This window comes from Natrix helvetica (assembly GCF_964273705.1).
Source record: "Natrix helvetica genome assembly, chromosome: 1".
Classification (NCBI taxonomy): Eukaryota; Metazoa; Chordata; class Lepidosauria; order Squamata; family Natricidae; genus Natrix; species Natrix helvetica.
In genome coordinates, this window is record NC_138548.1 from 117598130 (window position 1) to 117617918 (window position 19789).

Genomic DNA, 19789 nt, shown 5'->3' on the forward strand with positions numbered 1-19789 from the left:
TTCTCTGTTAATCATCAAAAGACCACCATATATATATGAGGCAAGATACCGCACACCTCTCGCTCAGAGAGAAAGCTGGCAAGGCAAGATGAAGCCTTGGGCTGGTTTCCACCTGATTTTCCTGGTTGCTAGTTCGGTGGTGGGTGACGTCTCAAATCGTGGCACTGCAGGATCCCAGGACACTGAAGCCACTTGCTGTGCACGTGAGTTCCAGCTGTCTGATCTTTCAGCGTGGTCTTAGCCTCTGTGGGGTCACCTACATGCAGGAGCAGAACGTTGGTACTTAGTTTCCCAATAAAGCCAATTGGTTAAAAAAAAGGAATACTTGCCTTCTGTTCTTTTGACTGTCCACAACTACTGAGACCATGAGGACCCAGATTGTTGGAGACAATATGCTGACTCTGGAAATCGCTTAGAGAGTTCTGTAAAGCACTACAAAGTGGCATATAAGTTTAAGTGCTACTCTACCTAGGCACTGCAGACTAGCAGTTTTGCAGGTAAAGAGATGGCTTGAGAAATAGATGAGGGATGAATTCTGGCTGCAGGGAAGTAATTTGTTTGTGTGTTTGGTCAAACGTACAAGATAACAGTTCTGTATTAAGAGTGAGCATTTCCTGAGGGTACTGGTGGCAGTTAAAGGTTGGAGAAAGTTGATGAGTTGTGATGCTCTTGAAGGGAAAGAATCCTTTCAAAGCAGCAGCATCTTCAGAATAGTTTTTAAAGATCAATAAGTTACTTTTTAATAAATAAAAACAGACTATTGATCTTGAGCTGCTGGGTAAATTTCAGTTGATGTTTTGTATATGTGGAACATATATTAGCTGGGGTTTTGATATCTGTAAAACATGAGTAAGATCTTTGCCTAAGTATTTACCTAAACAGTTTTATGTATGTATTTGTATAGGTAAAAATTAGAACAATAAAGTTCATCTTCTAGATATAGACAGGGCCTCCTTAAGAAACTGTGCTTTATGTGGAAGCCCCTGGTTTCACATGGTATAAAGGGTGAAGATGAGAGCTGGTTTGGTGTAGCAGTTAAATAATCAAGGTAGAAATTGAGAGAACATGAGTTCTAGTTCCACTTTAGACACAAAGTCATCTGATCTTGGACCAGTCCTCTCTCTCAGCTCTAAGAAGAAGGTAAGGTCAAGTCACTTCTGAGAAAGATTGCCAAGAAAGCTGCAGTTGCCAGGAGTCCAGTCTCATTTAAAAGGAGGGAGAGAGAGAGAGAGAGATAAAATGTAGAGTCAAATTCAAAACAAATCAAGGGCTTTTTAAAAAAAGAAGTATGCACTGTTATCTTAGAGAAAAATCCTTGGGGAAAAGCCCCCAATTTTATTCTCGCATTCTCCAGTAGCCTAGGAACAGAAATAATATTTATGTGTGGAAAACCTGAGTGGAAGAAATTTTGCGTCACTTTTATACCTTAATCACCTTGCCTTCTGTTCCACCCTGATTTTCTAGCACCTCTCTCATGCTATTTTAGTTTAATGTGAACCTATTGCTCCATAAGGAGAACATACTGCTTCTTTTCTATTTTTCATGTTGCCTCCTTTTTATTCTCCTATGCCAGAGCTGGAGAGCTTAACACAATGCGGAAGGGAGAAGATTATTCTCCAAGGTCAGGCTGGGATACCTGGGATTCCAGGTGTGCCAGGAACAAACGGATCACCAGGGCTAAAGGGTGACCCAGGTCCTCAGGGGCCCCCAGGTGAGTAAAAGCCCATTAAAGACGTCATTCCAGGTGATTCACAGCAGCTTATTTGCTGTCTTTCCTTGTAACAGTGGGAAGCAAACTTTGTATTAATAAAACTTGCCTAGAAAAGGAGAAGTTACTAGCAGAGAGACAGAAGCAATACTCTTTCTCCCAAATGCTAGATAAGAAATGAAAGTTGTATGTTCTTTCAGTCAGTAAAAGGATTCTTCAGATCAATGTCTTAGCAAAGTAGTCAGGAGATGCTTCTTTGGTTATCTGGTATTGTGGGAACTTTTTAAAGACAGATTGTATTGATAGATTGTATTGTCCTATGAGTTGTTCTTATGCCCATGAGCCTTCTTCCATTCTGAAGTATCAGCAATGCTATCAGGGATTTGTTCGTCACTAACCTACAAGTCCAACATAATTTCATACAAATCAAGACTCCCAACAGCCCTGAGCTAAAATTTGAAACCATCATTTCAAATCCAAACATCTTTCCTCTTTGATTGTTTGCTCTCTGAAAGCTGTAATATTCTCATCAGTGCAATGTCTAGCTTCGAAAGTCTGTTGAAGATGTATTTTGATTCTCCTAAGCTGGTCTTTGTCCTCCTCCTCTTCTTCTTTCTCTTCTTCAGGTGAAAGAGGATCTGCTGGGATAACTGGAAAAGCTGGACCGAAAGGAGACAAAGGAGACAAAGGTAATACGTCTACTGATTGAAATCAAAAGGTTGCGCAAGAGTTGGATCAAAGGGGAAGCACCGGCCCACCTGTTTGTGACCAATCAAATTTCATTTCATGGTCTTCTTGGTTGAACTGTTTGTAACATAAAACCAAATGATGATATCTATCCATCACTATGAAGAATGGACAATACACTGGCATACAAGAGGTTATTCTTATCTATGGGCCTTATGAACCTTTCTGTTTACCCATTGCACAAGAAATTGTTTTTCTTTTCTTACAGGAGATGCCTGCAGATTAGACAATTGTCCACCAAAAGGTATGCCTCTTCTTCCTCTTACTCAATAGCTTCCTAATTGGGTTGCTTCAGTCTTTCACTTAGATGGTAACTGGATTATTTTGGGAGCTGAAGACCAAGAAACCTGGAAACATCAAATGCAGAAAGCTTGCTTTGCTAGTCTGAGCCCTGCCGGGCTTTTATAACTAAGCTAAGTTGCCTATATACCTGCCAATCAACTTCCTTTGACCTAGCACATTCCTATCTGTGCCAACTACAATTTCCATCATTTGCAGCAGCCTATCTGTCTTAATGGATACAATATACAGTATTATCAGTCACTTAACTGACTGAATAATTCAAGTTGGATAGGATATTTCTTTTAGCTCCGTCCTATTACACTTCTAAGCAGGGTTGATAGTCTCAATACTCTCACCAAGGTGTTACTTCCAGAACTAACCCTAACCCTAACCCAATCTTAATGGATTGTTTGTACAGTATTGTCAGTCATTTAAGGGACTGAATAATTCAAGTTGGAAAAGTACCGTATTTTTCGCCCTATAAGACGCTCCGGAATATAAGACGCACCCAATTTTAAAGGAGGAAAATCTAGGAAAAAAAGATTTTTGGGCTCAATTGCCACTCAATTTTGGGCTCAATTGTGGTCATAAGTTTTCTTTCTTTGTTTGTTTCTTTCATCTCTCTCTCCCACTTTCTTTCTTTTTTCTTTTCTTTTTTCATTCTTTCTACCTTTCTTTCTCTTTCTCTCTCTTTCTGTTTCTCTGTGTGTCTGTCTGTCTGTCTCTCTCTGTGTGTGTAGCTCTTTGTCTCTCTCTCCCTCCCCCCTCTCTGTCTCTCTCTGTCATTCTTTCTGTGTGTCTGTCTGTCTGTCTCTGTATCTCTGTCTCTCTCTCTCCTCCCTCCTCCATCTGTCACTCTGTATGTGTGTGTCTGTCTGTCTCTCACTCTCCCTCCCTCCCTCTCTCTCTCTCTCTCTGTGTTTCTCTCTCCTCCCTTCCTCTCTGTCTGTCACTCTGTGTGTACGTGTGTGTGTGTGTGTGTCTGTCTGTCTGTCACTCACTCAATCACTCACTCTGTGTGTGTGTGTGTGTGTGTGTGTGTGTGTCTGTCTGTCTGTCTGTCCCTCTCTCCGTCCCAACTGGAGAACAACCTTTTCTGTCCCCTTACCAGCCCATCCGGGAAGATGAGGAACGCGAGGGGAATCCCTCCCCCCCCCGAGGATGGGCTCCTAGCCAGAGTGGGGTGGGGAATCCTCCCTTTCCCCCTCTCAGAGATCTTTTGGGAAGTGAAAGAGCTGAGAGAGGGGAAAGCCTCCCATTGAAAACAGCGCTGAGAGGGGTGGGGAATCCTTGCTTTCCTCCTCTCAGGGATCTTTTGGGAAGGAAAAAGTGAGGTGGGGAATCCTCCCATTGAAAACAGCGCTGAGTGGGGTGGGGAATCCTTGCTTTCCTCCTCTCAGGGATCTTTTGGGAAGGAAAAAGTGAGGTGGGGAATCCTCCCATTGAAAACAGCGCTGAGTGGGGTGGGGAATCCTTGCTTTCCTCCTCTCAGGGATCTTTTGGGAAGGAAAAAGTGAGGTGGGGAATCCTCACATTGAAAACAGCGCTGAGTGGGGTGGGGAATCCTTGCTTTCCTCCTCTCAGGGATCTTTTGGGAAGGAAAAAGTGAGGTGGGGAATCCTCCCATTGAAAACAGCACTGAGTGGGGTGGGGAATCCTCCAGTTTCTCCTCTCAGCGATCTTTTGCTAAGGGAGGCTTCTCAAAATGGGAGGCCCCCATCTCTTTGCACCCTTCAATCCGTCTCTCTCTCCCTCTGACGTCCCCCAATGGCTCAGCCTTGAAAAACTGGGAAAGAGGAAAAGGAGGAGGAAGGAAAGGGGGGAGAGAAACGGGGGGGGGGAGGAAGAGAGAGAATCTCTCCCTTAAAGATCGCCTGCTTAAAGATCCTGCTTAAAAAGAAGCCTCGCTGCCTTTTTCTCTCTGATAGCTGCCTGCTTAAAAAGAAGGACGAGGCTTCTTTTTAAGCAGGCGATCTTTAAGCAGGCGATCTTCGGCTGCACAACCGCTGCCTTCTTCTCTCTGATAGCTGCCTGCTTAAAAAGAAGGACGAGCCCAAAATGCCATGGACTTGCGAGTGAGTTCCAGGTTCATTGACCAACCAGCAGAAACCCACCACTGCCCAGGTGGCTACATTCGGTCTATAAGACGCAACCAGATTTTCACCCTCTTTTTTGGAGTAAAAAAGTGCATCTTATAGGGCGAAAAATACGGTATATTTCTTTTGGCTCCACCCTCCTAAACAGGGTTCATATTGTCAATACATTTTGAAGCCACTTAGTAGCATTGGCTGCTAAGTGGCTTCAAAATGCTTTAAAACCTTGCATGGCATAGAACCTGGTTAATTGAGGGGCAGCTTTTTTCTCATTGTGTGGGCTCACCTCCTAGTTTCTGGCAGAATGGATCCCTCCTATTACATATTGTGCTCATCCAGGATCTAGGAAGTATGAATTCTCTGTGACCATGACCTTCAGTGGACAAAATCTGGCTGGCTAGGCAACAAATTATAACAATAACACTTCGATAAAATTGCTTACAAAGTGATGAAAGACCAGTTAAGAACTTGGTAAACATTTTGAAGTGAAAATAATATTTTTAAAGAGTAGCAGTCCTGAAAGATACGAAGAATCTCTTTCTAAAAAATATATGTCCTCAAGTTTTAAATCTTACTCAGATGCATATGCTTACTGGATGAAGAGAAAGAGAAAGGACGGACTTTGTAGTAGCCAAATTAAAAATGGGTTTTGGACTAGTACAAACTCATTAACCACAGGCTGAGTATCATTATGATACTTGTTGTTTGCATCTATCCACATTTGCAAGTGAGACTCCAACTCCCATCATCGTCAGTCAGCAAGCCCAACAGTTCCAAAGATGTCTACTATGATTCTCCTTCCTCCTTGGAATTATTATCTTATCTTTATATAATCGCTTTTTATAAGGGATCTCCATGAGTTTATGGCATTTTTCCTACAATTGAGACTTCAATGATTTCACACTTGAGAGTTCTCCACAAAAGTCAACGTCAGTCCCAGACATGTATTTTGCCTGAACTGACCCACTCAATTCTTCTCCCTATTCTTCCCCTAGAGACAGAAGCCAGAAATTGCAAAAACCTCCTGGAACGTGGGGAGACTCTGAATGGCTGGTATACGATCTACCCAACCAAGGGAAACCCGATGCTGGTTTTCTGTGACATGGGGACTGATGGTGGAGGCTGGTTGGTAAGTGGCAGCCCAAGGAGGAGGAGGAAGAGATATCTGAATGCATCAGAAGAGCAAAAAACCCAATGTTACTATAATTACTCTCTTAAACAAGTAGGCTCCATGCTATCCACTTTGTTATAATATAATAGCGGCTATTCAGGGGGCCATCAGTCTTCTCTCATCTAAAGAGATGAGTGGTGGACAAGTTACAGCCCCAGAGCTGAATGAGACTCTCAAGTCCCTTCTTGGGATTTGAGCCAGGACAGTAGAGAATTGAAGGCAAAAGATGGTCTCAAGGAGTTGCTCCCTCATTATGACTTACAAGAGGAGTCGTAGTTCTATTCAAGGTCTTTTGAAAAACAAGACTGAAAGGCAGCCCCCACACACACACACTTCAGAAATGGCCTAAGATTAAGGAAAGCAGCTTCTTCATCAAGCAGACGCTGAGGTATTGCTTGCTTTCTCTCCACAGCAATTCCAGAGGCGGCAAGATGGGTCTGTGGATTTCTACCGTGATTGGGAATCATACAAGAAAGGATTTGGAAATCAAGGATCAGAATTCTGGCTGGGCAATGATAAGATCCATCTTCTCACCAGTTCTGGTAAGCCCAAAATCTCCTCTTCTACTTGGTACTCAATTTGATAGACATTAAGTCCTTTTCTACAGATAATGCTTATCTTTATCAGAATTAATTTTTAAGAAAAGATGAGTATCAATCTTTCCAGATTCAGCCCTTTAATATTAGCAGATCGGTACCCCTCTCACTGCCATAACCAATTGTATGTACACAGAAATTTTTAAAAGATTGACTTTGTAAAGATAAAGGAAACTTCAGAGTATCACCAGAGGTTTTGGATTGACACATGGATCATAATCCCACCATGATCAAGTCCATGGGGATTGAAAGTCTAAACAATGATTAGCAGGCTTCCTTTCTTTTTTTAAAAAAAGTATTTTTAATTTTCAAAACAGACACAACGCAAAGAATCCTCCTTCTTTACATACTGTAGAGAGAGTATCAGTTGGTTACAAAAGACTTTCGTGCATCTCTTCCACAGTCATCAACCATAATTCATATTAACTCAAGTTTTTAAACTCAGATATATTTATACATATTACCATCATCATACCTCTATTTTCATTTGACTATAATTGTTTAAACATCCTTCGTCATAAAATATATCAAGATTTAAAACATAACCACATACTGGCATTTCACTTGCTATTTCTAATAACCTCCAATAACACTGAATCCTTATGGCCTATTCTAGCTAAACATCCATAATATTTAGTAACAGAAATTTCTAATCCTCCTTTCCAAATCACTGTTTACAATTTACATCCACTTTCCTTATGTTGTACCCATGCATATATATATATATATATATATATATATATATATATATATATATATATATATATATATATATATATATATATATGTGTGTGTGTGTGTGTGTGTGTGTGTGTGTGTGTGTGTGTGTGTGTGTGTGTGTGTGTTGTATTTGTACTGATAAATAAATAAAGGGAGACTAGTATAGATCTATTTCGAGCTAATTACCTCTCATCAGCTAGCCATACCCTTACTGGGATTTGAACCTGGGCTGTATTATATCTTAGGCAGGAGTCTTAGCCACTAAGCCACAGGCTCGCCTCCTTATCAGTTGAGCCAGGGAAATAGGTATGTATTTGTGTTATATATGCACACGCTGTTATCATTATCCCTCCTTTATTTAACTGTGTCCTTTATCATAACATTTTCCCCCTAATAAACAAAACTTAACTAAATTTAACTTAGTTCTTTTTTATTAACTTTTATATATAACCCCCAAAAATTCTAATCTTCCTTTCATAGGTACCATTCAATATTCATATCCGATTATTACTTATCATAGCAATACATATGTATACATTATTATCATTATCAATTATTTATTTAACTATATCTATTGTCACTAAATTTCACTAAGTTTAACTAGTTTTAGATTATATCCTTTCATCTATCAACCTATATCTTTCCAGTAGCAAAATAATCTCATGTCTTCTGCCATTTGTGGTATCAGTCCTCTAATCATCTCTTTAATCAAATTTGTATGGACTCCTCTTTGCTACTGATTGCTTATTAAGTCTCTCATGTAATTTCTATGCCCTTCTTCTGTTTCCTTAATCAGTGTATCTTTAATTGTCAGTGGTGTTTTCAATTATGTTGCTAACAAAATTTCTCTCTTTAAATCCATAAATACTTTTATTTTTCCTTCTTCTGTATCTTGCCATCTGGGGTAGAGTTCCCCTTCATTTAATTCCTCTTTCTGTATTCCCCTCTTTCCATTTCCAGACACAAACCAATCGCCATAGATATCAGCGGATTTAATTTCTTTGTAGTCATTTTTCTCTTCGGCATAAATTCATAATAAAGTCTTATTTTCACTTTTCTCTGGTTAAAGATATACTTCAAAGGAACATCTGTATGCTTTTCTCCTTATCACTCTCTACTGACAAAACAGTGAGACCTTAAAGTGCCAAGCCAGAATAATCAGTGAGGAAAGTAAAAGTGTTTTGTTTCCAATACACAAACCTCCAGCCTCCGAGTAGCAGTGCCATCTTCCCCTTTGTTGTTACAATGTTCTTTGTTGCTTTTTGTATCTTTTTTATTCCAAGTTTTTAAAAAAGTCAAATTCTTAAATGAAATAGAGAAGAAAAAGGGAAAACACACGCAGTAATGAAGGAGAAATTTAGTCCATAGGTTGCAAAAAATAATTTTAAAAAAGAAGAAAACTTAATCCATTTGATTTTAAAGGCTTGCATAAATTCCATCCATGAAAATAACATTTAAAAAGTAAGATAACCTACTGTCCAAAACCATTCAAAGCTTAATTCCACCGCTTATTTCTTCTGTTCTAAAATTTAAATTAACTTTAAGTTTTTTATAGGCAGTCTCTTTTAAAACAGTAAAAAATCCTCACCAGCTGGAAACACTTTCTCTTTCCATATCCTTCTGTTTTGGAGCTGCCCCAACTTCATAAGCCTGGTGGATGGACTATTTGTTGCCGGCTTGAAGAACTTCTCTTGGATCGATCAGGGACTTTGCGATGTCCATGAGATCAGCAAGCGGTATTCTTCCTGTTCAATGTCTCTGCGGGACGGTTTAGGCCCAATTGGACCACCCAGCGGCAAAAGTATCAGCTACGGTCTCGGAGCATCGAGACCGCACGTCCATATCGTCGTGACGTTGGATCCTCCTCTCAGCAGGCTTCCTTTCAAGGACTTCTGCACCTCAAGTAGCTCTCTAATAGTATCTTTCTTTTGGTGTGCAGGAACACATCAGTTGAGGATTGACCTGGAAGATTTCAATGGTACCAGAACCTTTGCAACATATTCCAGTTTCAGAATTGCAAATGAAAATGAAAATTACAAATTAATTTTGGGTTCTTATTTGGATGGCAATATGGGTGAGTAATACAGAAAATATCTCTGCATTCGAATACCTTTTTACGGTGAATAGAACAAACATAAATAGTTACTTCAAATAGTGAGATGGACAGAAAATAAATTTATTCATAGAAAAACTGGAGAAGATAACAAAATACAAAGACCTGCAAGCAGAAATACAATATCTGTGGTAAAAGAAAGCAAAGGTATGATAAGTGCTTTGGTACTTCTTCATGTACCACCACTTGAACACCATTGGCATTGACAAAATCACCACTAGACAATTGTAAAAGCACATTTATTAGAAACAATTTTCATGTTGCAACAATATTGTAACACAAACAAACATCAATCTTTGCCTATAATAGGTCGTTGGGAAGGACTCAACAGGTGGATAAAAATGCCAAATCCAATCTAAATATCTGACTGCATAATAATATCATATCACCCGATGCAGAATGCAGAAACAGTTTAAGCCAGGGGGCTGCCTCATTCCTTTCTAGCTTATCAGAGGGACAATATGGGGGTGTGAATATGAAGAGGCAGCCCTTCAACTGGTCCAGGGAGCAAAATGCAATCTCAGACTCAGGGAATCTAGGAAATTATGCAAATAAACCAGATCCTCTATCATTTATATTTGATCCCTTTCTAATTCTTAGTGGTGTAGGAACATTTTTCATTGGTGAAATACCCTGCAGGTTTGCATTCCTGGAAGACATGAACTTAGTGCTTTCCCTGTGATTTCCTCCTTTTAGGTGATTCTCTCTCAGGACAAAATAACTATCCGTTCTCTACCAAAGACAGAGACAATGATATCTATGATGCAAATTGTGCCATAAATTTCAAAGGAGCCTGGTGGTACACTAACTGCCACACTTCCAACCTGAATGGCCTTTATCACAAAGGGGAACATACCTCTTTTGCTGATGGCATCAACTGGCATGCTGGGAAGGGGTACCATTATTCTTACAAATATGCAGATATGAAAATTAGACCACAATAAATGAAACCACAGTTTGATAGATTTTTTCAATATGACCCAAAATGATTATTCTTCTGTATTCTCTTCTGGAAAAAAAATTAAATGCAGCAATTCTTTAAAACTGCTCCTTTGTGTCATTGTTATCTCTTGTAGTGATCCCTTTTTTTATGCCCATGGGGTTTGGGTTCAAATTATATTCCTTCTCACTTCCGGTTCCGGCGGCTGACTTGTTGTTCGCTCCGGCTCCCCGGTGGGCTTCCCCACTCCTTGGGGGGCACAGGACGCCCCGCAGAGGTGTCCTGCCGGAGGGGCGGCACCGCGGGGGATCCCTGGATCGGCGGCGGCCGGCAGGACGTCCCCCGCCTCGCCCAAGGCACCAGGGAGCAGATCGGAGGACGCGTGGGCGTCTTCGCTGAGAGGCTGTGCGGAGAATGAGCAAGCAGAAGGACGCAGTGGCGGTGCGGTGAGGCGCAGAACCCCCTCCATCCCCTTTAATGACTTGAAGAATTTGCCAGCAGTTTAAAACTTTTTCTCTTGGCTGATTTGAGAGGCACGGCTGGAGGGAGGGGGATTTCCCCCCCCCTCGGACAGGCGGCTTGGAACAATTCTGCTCTCAGCCCCAGAGGAAGGAGTGGGGGGAGAGCCAACCAATGATGCCACACCCTTTCTTAAAGTGATTTTCTTTGAACTTAACCCCATAGCATATTGATGATCTGAGAACTTTGGGAACTTTGAACTTTGAAAACTTTGTTATGCCTCTAAACCCGAAGCTGACAGGGCAAGATGGCACACTTCCGTTGTCTTCATGAACTGTGAAACCTGACTCCACCTTTAAAAATTCAGGCTTCCGGTCTTTGTCTCCATGCTACTCAGATAAATCTCTTGTGGATTGTTACTCTTTGAACTCCCTGGAGTGAAAAACTTTGCTCTACTGCCAGGGTGATCAGAGAAACTCTCTTCTGCCTGGACCTTCTGTCTCCTGGACTCTTCTGGCTGCTCTGCCGCTCTGACTGTCCATTCTCTACACTGACTGAACTCTTTATTCTATAAACAATGCCTCCTAAAAGACCACCTCCTGGAAAGCCTGGCTTTGCTACCTCTGCCCCGACATCAGCAACTTCCAGCCCTGCTACACAATCAACGATAACAGCCCTGATGCAACCTAAAAGTACAGAGTTGGACTTTCAACAAATGTTTCAGCAAATTTTACAGGGACAAGAGGAAATCAAGAAACAACTAAAGGAGATGAAAGAAGAAATTAAAGAGAATCAGGCCCAAATTAATACGAACTCACAGAGACTGGACCTTTTGGAGGGTGAGGTGGCTGAGATGAGGGAGGGGGTGGAGGGGGTGCAGAAGGGAAACAAAGAACTTGATACCCAACAGATGAAAATAGAGTTTGAGAGAATGTCCTTTTACCTTAGATTCCAAAATGTGATGGAAGCAGATGATGAAAACATAAGGGACATCATAACAAGTATTTTGGCTGAATACATTCATAAAGAAAAACAACAGATGGTTTGGGAGATAGACCTGGTTTATAGAGTGAACTCAGCCTACGCTAGAACACACAACGTACCCAGGGAGGTACACATTAAATTTCTTAGAAAAAGGACAAGAGATGAAATTCTGAGTGCACAAAGTGGGCAAGCCTTGACATACCAAAATAGGGAAATAGCCATTCTGAAGCAGATCCCCAAGAAAGTGAGGGAAAAAAGAAAAAATTATTCGCATCTAGTGAATAATTTATACCAGAAGGGTGTGTGGTTCAGATGGCTGATGCCTGAAGGTATGTTAATATTCTGGGAGGAGACAAGAATTAGAATCAATACACCCATAGAGGCGCAGGCCTTTATGGAAAAAACAAAATACACCTAGAAAAAACAGAAGATCCTATAACAGACATACAGGACACGGGAGGGGCCGGAGCTCTGTCGGCGGGGAGAGATGGGGCAATACCAAGAAAGCTCAGATCACAAAAATGAATAAGAAAATCTTTTTGACATAAACTGATCGAAAATACCAATGGAATTAATATGCTGACTATATACCACTATGTATTAATGATTTTTACTTAGATGTATACTATGAGTATGGAGGGGGCGCCTACCACACTTTGCAACTGCCAAAATTTGTATACCTTTTCCACTACCTTTTCCCTTGTAAATTTTTAAAAAACCAATAAAACTTGTTTAAAAAAAATAAAAAATTATTTTCCTTCTTCATTTTCCAATTTTTTGGAAGCAGAAATTGAACATCTGTGGCAAAAGAAAACAAAGGTAGTACCAATAGGAATTAGTGATTTGGTACCAGAGGTGGGTTGCTCCCAGTTTTCCCTGGTTCGGAAGTGGTGATTCGGCCTGAGTCGTAGAATCAGCAGTGACCCAGACTGGCCACATCTCCAAACCGATTCCCCAGTCTCTTCTGTTGTTGCCGGCATGTTTCTGCACATGCGCAGATTAGATTACAGTCAACTGTGCATGTGTGAGCAATGCACAGCGGGTGTGCGAGCGAGTGAAGCCCGCACAAAACAAAGTGGTACCAACCGATACAGGAACCCTCCCCTGTTTGGTACCTATTGATGTACCACCACTTGAGCACTATTGGCATCAGTGGTGGGTTTCGGATTCCATTCCAAGCAGTACGGTTGAAACGGCCCCAGAGTTACCCACATGCACGCGCGCACATGCATTCTAGCATCAAATGACGCTTCCACAAGCCTCTGCAATGGTCCAGCATCTACGTGGAGCGTCACGCAGGCATCATGCACATGTGCAGAAGCGACAAAAGCATAAAGCAAGGAGCACGGGTGGGCAGGTGGGCCCTCCGGAGCACCGTACCGGAACGGTATCCGATAAGGATAAGGTATAGCTTATCACAGGGAAAATATGGGGGTGTGAATAACAAACCGTTGTTAATAAAACATTCAGCACATTTCAGTCTGTCCCAATGGCGAATCAAAATGTCAACTTGGCAACCATGATAGCACAATGAAAGCTTCACCCTTTTTAAAGCATGCAATGATGTTTGCAAAGCAAATTTATTCATTCAGTCAGTCATTCAAATTTGTTTTATCTACCCAACTCTGACTGAGACTTTAAAAGTTAAAAAAAAGGGAGGGGTTTATTTCTAGTGTTTCCCCACGCAACCCCACATTGTGTGTTCTTGAATTAACCCTATAGATCAGATCAATGTCCCACCAAAGCTGTTGTTTATCTCTATTAATATATTCTGCTAGTATTGTGGTCATAATCTCCTTGAGATCTTCGTTCTCAACTTCTGGCAAGCTTTGGAACCTAAGAAAAAAAGACATCCTTTCAAATTCCATTTTTAACATCTGATTTCCAAATTCTACATTCCCCCTTTGGATTGTGTTCATCTCGTCTCTCATCCCAACCGCCCCCTCCTCCAGCACACCTATCCTCTGTTCATTCCGTGTGGTTTGCTGGTTCGTCTCTCTGAGCTGTTCATTTAAGTCCTGCAGTTGTTTTTTAATTTCGTCCTGTCCCTTTCAGATGATTTGAAGCATCTGATGAGTAGACAAGTCCTTTGCACTCTCTTCAGAGGCTTTAGGTTGTAAAAAAGATACCAGTTGTGACTGGTGAGCGGGGCTGGACGTAGAAGATGTTGGGGGCGATGAGGCCTTACCAGGCGGTAATTTCTTTGGACCCATCATGAGGCTCAGAGATAGTTATTGTTCTATACAAAGAGATGGTGTCTGTGGGAGAGCACAGCCGGTAGGATCACCAAACAAACAAGTCCAAAGGAGAATAAGTCTTCTAGTACAGAACTAGAGCAAATAGGTGGGTCAGAATATTCCAAATCCAGGGGAATAACGTACTTGAAGAGGCTCCTGGGGATCTCTGGGGTGGAAATTAGTTGAAAGCCATAAAGTTTTCCAAGGGAGGAGTCTCATTCATGAAGACAAAGAAAAAGGAGGAAGTTGGCCATATTGGCTCAGCCAGTACAGGTGGTCAGGAAACAACAAAGTTCCCATAGATAGTTTAGAGAAGAATCAGTTCAGCCATCCTTTTTCTCGCAATTGTAGTCAAGAAAAAAAAATTCCCCCATTATTTAAGGGAAGTGAAAGTAGATTTCAAACTTTCTCTCTCCCCCATAAAAGGGAGAGATTTTTCAAGTGCCGCTTTTCCAAGGGGGGAAAGAATTTTTCCCCCCTCCAATCTAAACTCCTCCAGAAGTTGAAAAAAAGTCCCAAAAAGAAAACTGCAGAACAGTCAAAAGAGTAAGGATAGTAAAAGACCTGGGGAGACCCCTCGCCTCACCGCTCTTCAGCTGTTTCGTTCCAATTAATTGTTTCCTTCCAGGCTGTGTTCGGCGAAGCACACGGTGGCATTCCACGCGCTCCCTATGCTCCCCAGGTCCTGGGGCAAAGCTGGAGACCCCCCCCCCATGGCTGCTGCCGTTCCAGAGGGTTCAAGCGTCTGAATTTTGATCCCATGACTGTGGGGAATGCTGTAACTGTCATAAGTGTGAAAAATGGTCATAAGTCACCTTTTTCAGTGCTGTTGTAACTTCAAACAATCACTAAACAAACTTGTAAGTCAAGGACTACCTCTAGTCTCTATCTGGAATGCAAGACTGGAGGTACAAAAAGAATTTGTCCTAGCTAAATAAAAACACAGCAACACTGCAAAGGCAGAAAAAAGTAAATAAAAGATGCCAATAACAACTCAAATCACAGGAATCAAGGAGACCACATTGCTTCATGAAGCCGCTTCTAGGGATGCTTGATTTAAAGCTCTTGGAGCAAAATATTCCTTGAAAGTTTTCCATTTTGAGTCTCGGATTCACAATTGAGAATTTCTCAGCAAGAAAGTTGAAATTAAAATAATTTTTGTCATTGTTTTTTTTTAAAACTTGTGTTCTAAGAGTTGCTGTTTAGGGAGATCCTTTCATTCACTAACCACCAACCAACCCTGATTATTGTTGATGTTGGCTGAAGAGACATAAAATAGTATCCTGAAATAGCCAGGAAATGTTCAACAGAAACAGAAGTAAATTACCTTTGGTTAGTAGTTTTAAATGTACCGTATTTATTTACTTTAAAATACCTCTGCGGCTTTTCAAAACAAGTGATGTTGATGTTGATGCTATTATACATCTTGGCACAAATGATCTGTCCCAAAAAGATGTACTTTCTGTGAAGAATGGTTTCCAGAGCTTGGGGTATGAACTTAGTAGTATAGGTTGTAGGCTTATCTTTTCAGAGGTTTTACCAGTATATAAGGAACAAAAAGGGAAGGGCCAGTGTGTAGCAGAGTTTAGTGTGTGGCTAAAGGAGTGGTGTAAAAGGGAAGGCTTTGGTTTTATTAGTCATGATGCCTGTAGCTGGTCCAATGAAAAATTGTACAAAAGAAATCGTTTGCACCCATCCAAGAAAGGGACTGAATTACTTGGCATTAAATTCACAGATTTTCTGGATAAACATTTAAACTGAACAGCGGGGACAGAGAATGTATTGGTACAGAACATTTCTGTCCCCAGCAATCTAAAATTCATAGGGTTATCAGTGCATGTAACACAGATGTTTTGTGGGTAAGATTATTATCACTCCCGCTGTCAAGCAAAACCAAGCATTTAATAGTGATTGCCATACCATGTGCATGAATCATACAAGTGGCAAGAAAATAGGGGCAGTCAGGCATAACACAGGTTATGTAGACAGTAAACACAGGCTCAATCAAAATGGACTCAAATGTCTAAACACCAATGCACAGAGTATGAGGAATAAACAGGGCGAATTAGAAATTCAAGTAAAAGAGGGCAGATACGATATTGTTGCCATTACAGAAACTTGGTGAGATGAAACCGACAAGTGGAACATACAGCTAGAAGGATTTAAATTATTTAAAAGAAATAGACCAAATAAAAGAGGAGGTGGAGTTGCACTATATATAAGAAATAATTCCCTCTCTACAGAAATAGAGCACAACAATGATGAGAACTATCTTGAATGCATTTGGGTCGATATTAAAGGTTGGGGGGGGGGGGGAATGACATTGCCATAGGTCTATACTACAGGCCACCCAACCAAGCAGAGAAAGTAGATGAACTTTTTGCTAGTCAGATAACTAATGTATGTAGGAAGCACACCACAATAGTAGTGGGGGATTTTAACTACCCTAACACCAACTGGAAACAAACTCTGCACCAGCAGAAGATCCAACAGGTTCCTAACAAACCTAACAGACAACTTTGTTTCTCAAAAAGTAGAGAAGGGAACAAGGGGATCAGCCATATTGGACTTAATTCTCACTAACAGAAGAAATGATAGAAGGTGTTGAAGCCACAGGAACCCTGGGGGCAAGTGACCATGCAATATTGTAATTCAACATTATGCAAACACAAGTAGTAGAACAAAGTGAAACTAGAGTCTTGGACTTTAAGAGAGCTAATTTCAATAAACTTAGAGAGAGCTTGGAAAAAATTCCATGGATGAGAATCCTCAAGGGGAAAATATCAGCAAATAGCCCGAGCCTGTAAAGATAAAGTGAGGAAAGCTAAGGCTCACAATGAAGAAAGGCTTGCCACAAAAGTAAAAATTAACAAAAAAAGCTTCTTCCAACATGTTAAAAACAAGAAAAGGGTTAAGGAAACAATTGGTCCATTGCTAGGAGAAAGTGGCAAGAAGGTGACAAGCAACAGGGAGAAAGCAGAACTATTTAACTCATGTTTTTCATCTGTCTTTACACAAAGGGATAAAACAGTCCAACCTATCAAAAATAGCACCACAAAAATCAGATTAGGAACACAAGTTGAAATAGGGAAGAAAATGGTAAGTGAGCACCTGTCTACCCTAGACGAGTTCATATCACCAGGACCGGATGGATTACACCCCAGGGTTCTGAAGGAACTGGCAGATGATTTATTTATTTATTTATTTATTTATTTATTTATTTGATTTGATTTGATTTATAGACCGCCCCCTCTCCCTGAAGGGACCACTCAGAACCACTGAACTAGATCTTTCAGAGATCCTGGAGCACCGGGGAACTACCAGAGGACTGGAAAAGAGCTGAGGTGGTTCCCATCTTCAAAAAGGGGTGGGGGGGAAACAGATCCAGGGAATAAACAGATCCAGGAAACTACAGACCTATCAGCCTGACCTCAATACCAGGAAAGATTCTGGAAAAGATAATCAAGAAACGAATTAGTGAACACCTAGAAGCAAACAAAGTAATAGCCAAAAGCCAACATGGGTTTGTCAAAAACAGATCATGCCAAACTAATCTTATTGCATTCTTTGATAATGTGACAAAATTAATGGACCAGAGGAATGCTGTTGATATAGTTTATTTGAACTTCAGTAAGGCATTTGATAAGGTAGACCATAACCTACTACTACTAGATAAAGTAGAAGAATGTGGGTTAGACAGCATCACCACCAGATGGATTCGTAACTGACTGACCAACCACACTCAACGTGTAGTCCTCAATGGAACTGCATCTTCATAGAGGGAAGTATGCAGTGAAGTACCCCAAGGCTCTGTTTTGGGCCCAGTACCCTTCAACATCTTAATCAATGATTTGGATGAGGGAATAAATGGGAAATTCATCAAATTTGCAGATGACACCAAGCTGGCTGGAATAGCCAACACTCCAGAAGATAGGCTAAAGATACAGAAGGATCTTGACAAAATTGAACATTGGGCACTATCTAATAAAATGAAATTCAATGGTGAAAAGACAAAGGTTCTACATTTAGGCAACAAAAACGAAATGCACAGGTACAGTATAGGTGGTACCTTGCTCAACAGTAGTAACTGTGAAAGGGATCTTGGAGTCCTAGTGGACAACCATTTAAATATGAGCCAGCAGTGTGCAGCAGCTGCCAAAAAAGCCAACACAGTTCTAGGCTGCATCAACAGAGGGATAGAATCAAGATCACGTGAAGTGTTAATACCACTTTATAATTCCTTGGTAAGGCCACACTTGGAATACTGCTTTCAGTTTTGGTCACCACGATGTAGAAAAGATGTGGAGACTCTAGAAAGAGTGCAGAGAAGAGCAACAAAGATGATTAGGAGACTGGAGACTAAAAGATATGAATAACAGTTGTAGGAACTGGGTATGTCTAGTTTAATAGAAAGAAGGACTAGGGGAGACATGATAGCAGTGTTCCAATACCTCAGGGTTTGCCACAAAGAAGAGGGAGACAAACTATTTTCCAAGGCACCTCAGGGTAGAACAAGAAGCAATGGGTGGAAACTAATCAAGGAGAGAAGCAACTTAGAACTGAGGATAAATTTCCTGACAGTTAGAACAATTAATCAGTGAAACAGCTTGCCTCCAGAAATTGTAAATGCCCCAAAACTGGAAGTCTTTAAGAAGATATTGGATAGCCATTTGTCTGAAACAGTATAGGGTTTCCTGCCTAGGCAGGGGGTTGGACTAGAAGACCTCCAAGGTCCCTTCCAACTCTGCTATTGTATTGTATTATTGTATAAGTTTTTACAGGGCAGATGACAGAAGTTAAATAATACCATATGGTGACAAAAGGCTTCTTATTCAGGCATTTCCAGTTTATCTTTACCTGAGGGTTATCATTTTGGCAGGATTCTCTGACAATTAGAAATAGCTTCTTATATTCACATGCTTTGCCCTGCAAAGTCTTATCTAGTGACCTTGGCCTGCACATTATGTGTAAAAAAATAAGCTTCACTGTTCATAGCTTCATAGTTTCATAGTTTCATAAGCTTCATAGTTTCAGTGAGTAATCTGAGTTTACTTTATCTGTCATTGGATGATTGATTGCTCTTGCAATTCAAGACGCTATCAAACATTTACTCCAATCTCCAGAGGTTAAAGGCATTGTTTTAGGGCTATTATTACTAACCCAGGAACCTAGCAAACTTTTAATTCTGTAATTATAATTACTGCAAGTGTGGCACACACAAAAAATGCCTTTTTTATTTAAGGAAAAAAATAATTGTATAAAATCAGTTATTTACTATTGGTGAACTGCGGATATGGTCAACGTATCATTAATGAGGGATCTCTTGCAGGATAAGGTTGTCTGAGGGATTCCTTTTCAGAAAGATATGAATGTGCTGTAGTATTTATTTATTTATTTTGTCAAACATGTACGAATAACAGGTACAAACTGTATAAAAATGGACATGAACACAGGAAAAGGGTACGGATAAATGGGGACAATAGGACAGGGACAGTAGGCACGCTGGTGCGCTTATGCACACCCCCTTCCAGACCTCTTAGGAAAGGGGCAAAATCCACACTAGACAGTTTAAGGTGAAAGTTATGGGGGTTTGAGGATGTAACAGCAGAGTTGGGTACTGAATTCCAGGCATTGACTGGAAGTATGCTTCAGAACCAGTCCAAGAGCAAATATCTTACCCTTAAAACAACAGTATCAGGTACTTAGTGAATGTGGAGTAGAGCCTTCTCTGTGATGGGC

At 40.8% G+C, this 19789-nt stretch overlaps 1 protein-coding gene across 1 annotated transcript; it reads left to right on the plus strand.

Moving 5' to 3' along the window:
• Positions 1–35: 35 nt before the first annotated feature.
• Positions 36–10457, plus strand: LOC309385306 (ryncolin-3-like). The gene is made up of 8 exons (XM_081939620.1): positions 36–203; positions 1574–1711; positions 2335–2397; positions 2664–2699; positions 5826–5959; positions 6414–6543; positions 9257–9391; positions 10127–10457. Exons 1-8 carry the CDS (start codon positions 89–91, stop codon positions 10372–10374), a joined length of 999 nt encoding a protein of 332 aa, XP_081795746.1. The 5' UTR covers positions 36–88; the 3' UTR covers positions 10375–10457.
• The last annotated feature ends 9332 nt before the right edge of the window (positions 10458–19789 follow it).

Excerpts from the sequence above, each read along its gene's own strand:
- LOC309385306 (XM_081939620.1), top strand. The coding sequence starts at position 89 with ATGAAGCCTTGGGCTGGTTTCCACCTGATTTTCCTGGTTGCTAGTTCG. Across the intron at positions 1,712-2,334 it reads AGGTCCTCAGGGGCCCCCAG|GTGAAAGAGGATCTGCTGGG; the intron begins GTGAGTAAAAGC and ends TCTCTTCTTCAG. Across the intron at positions 5,960-6,413 it reads CTGATGGTGGAGGCTGGTTG|CAATTCCAGAGGCGGCAAGA; the intron begins GTAAGTGGCAGC and ends TTCTCTCCACAG.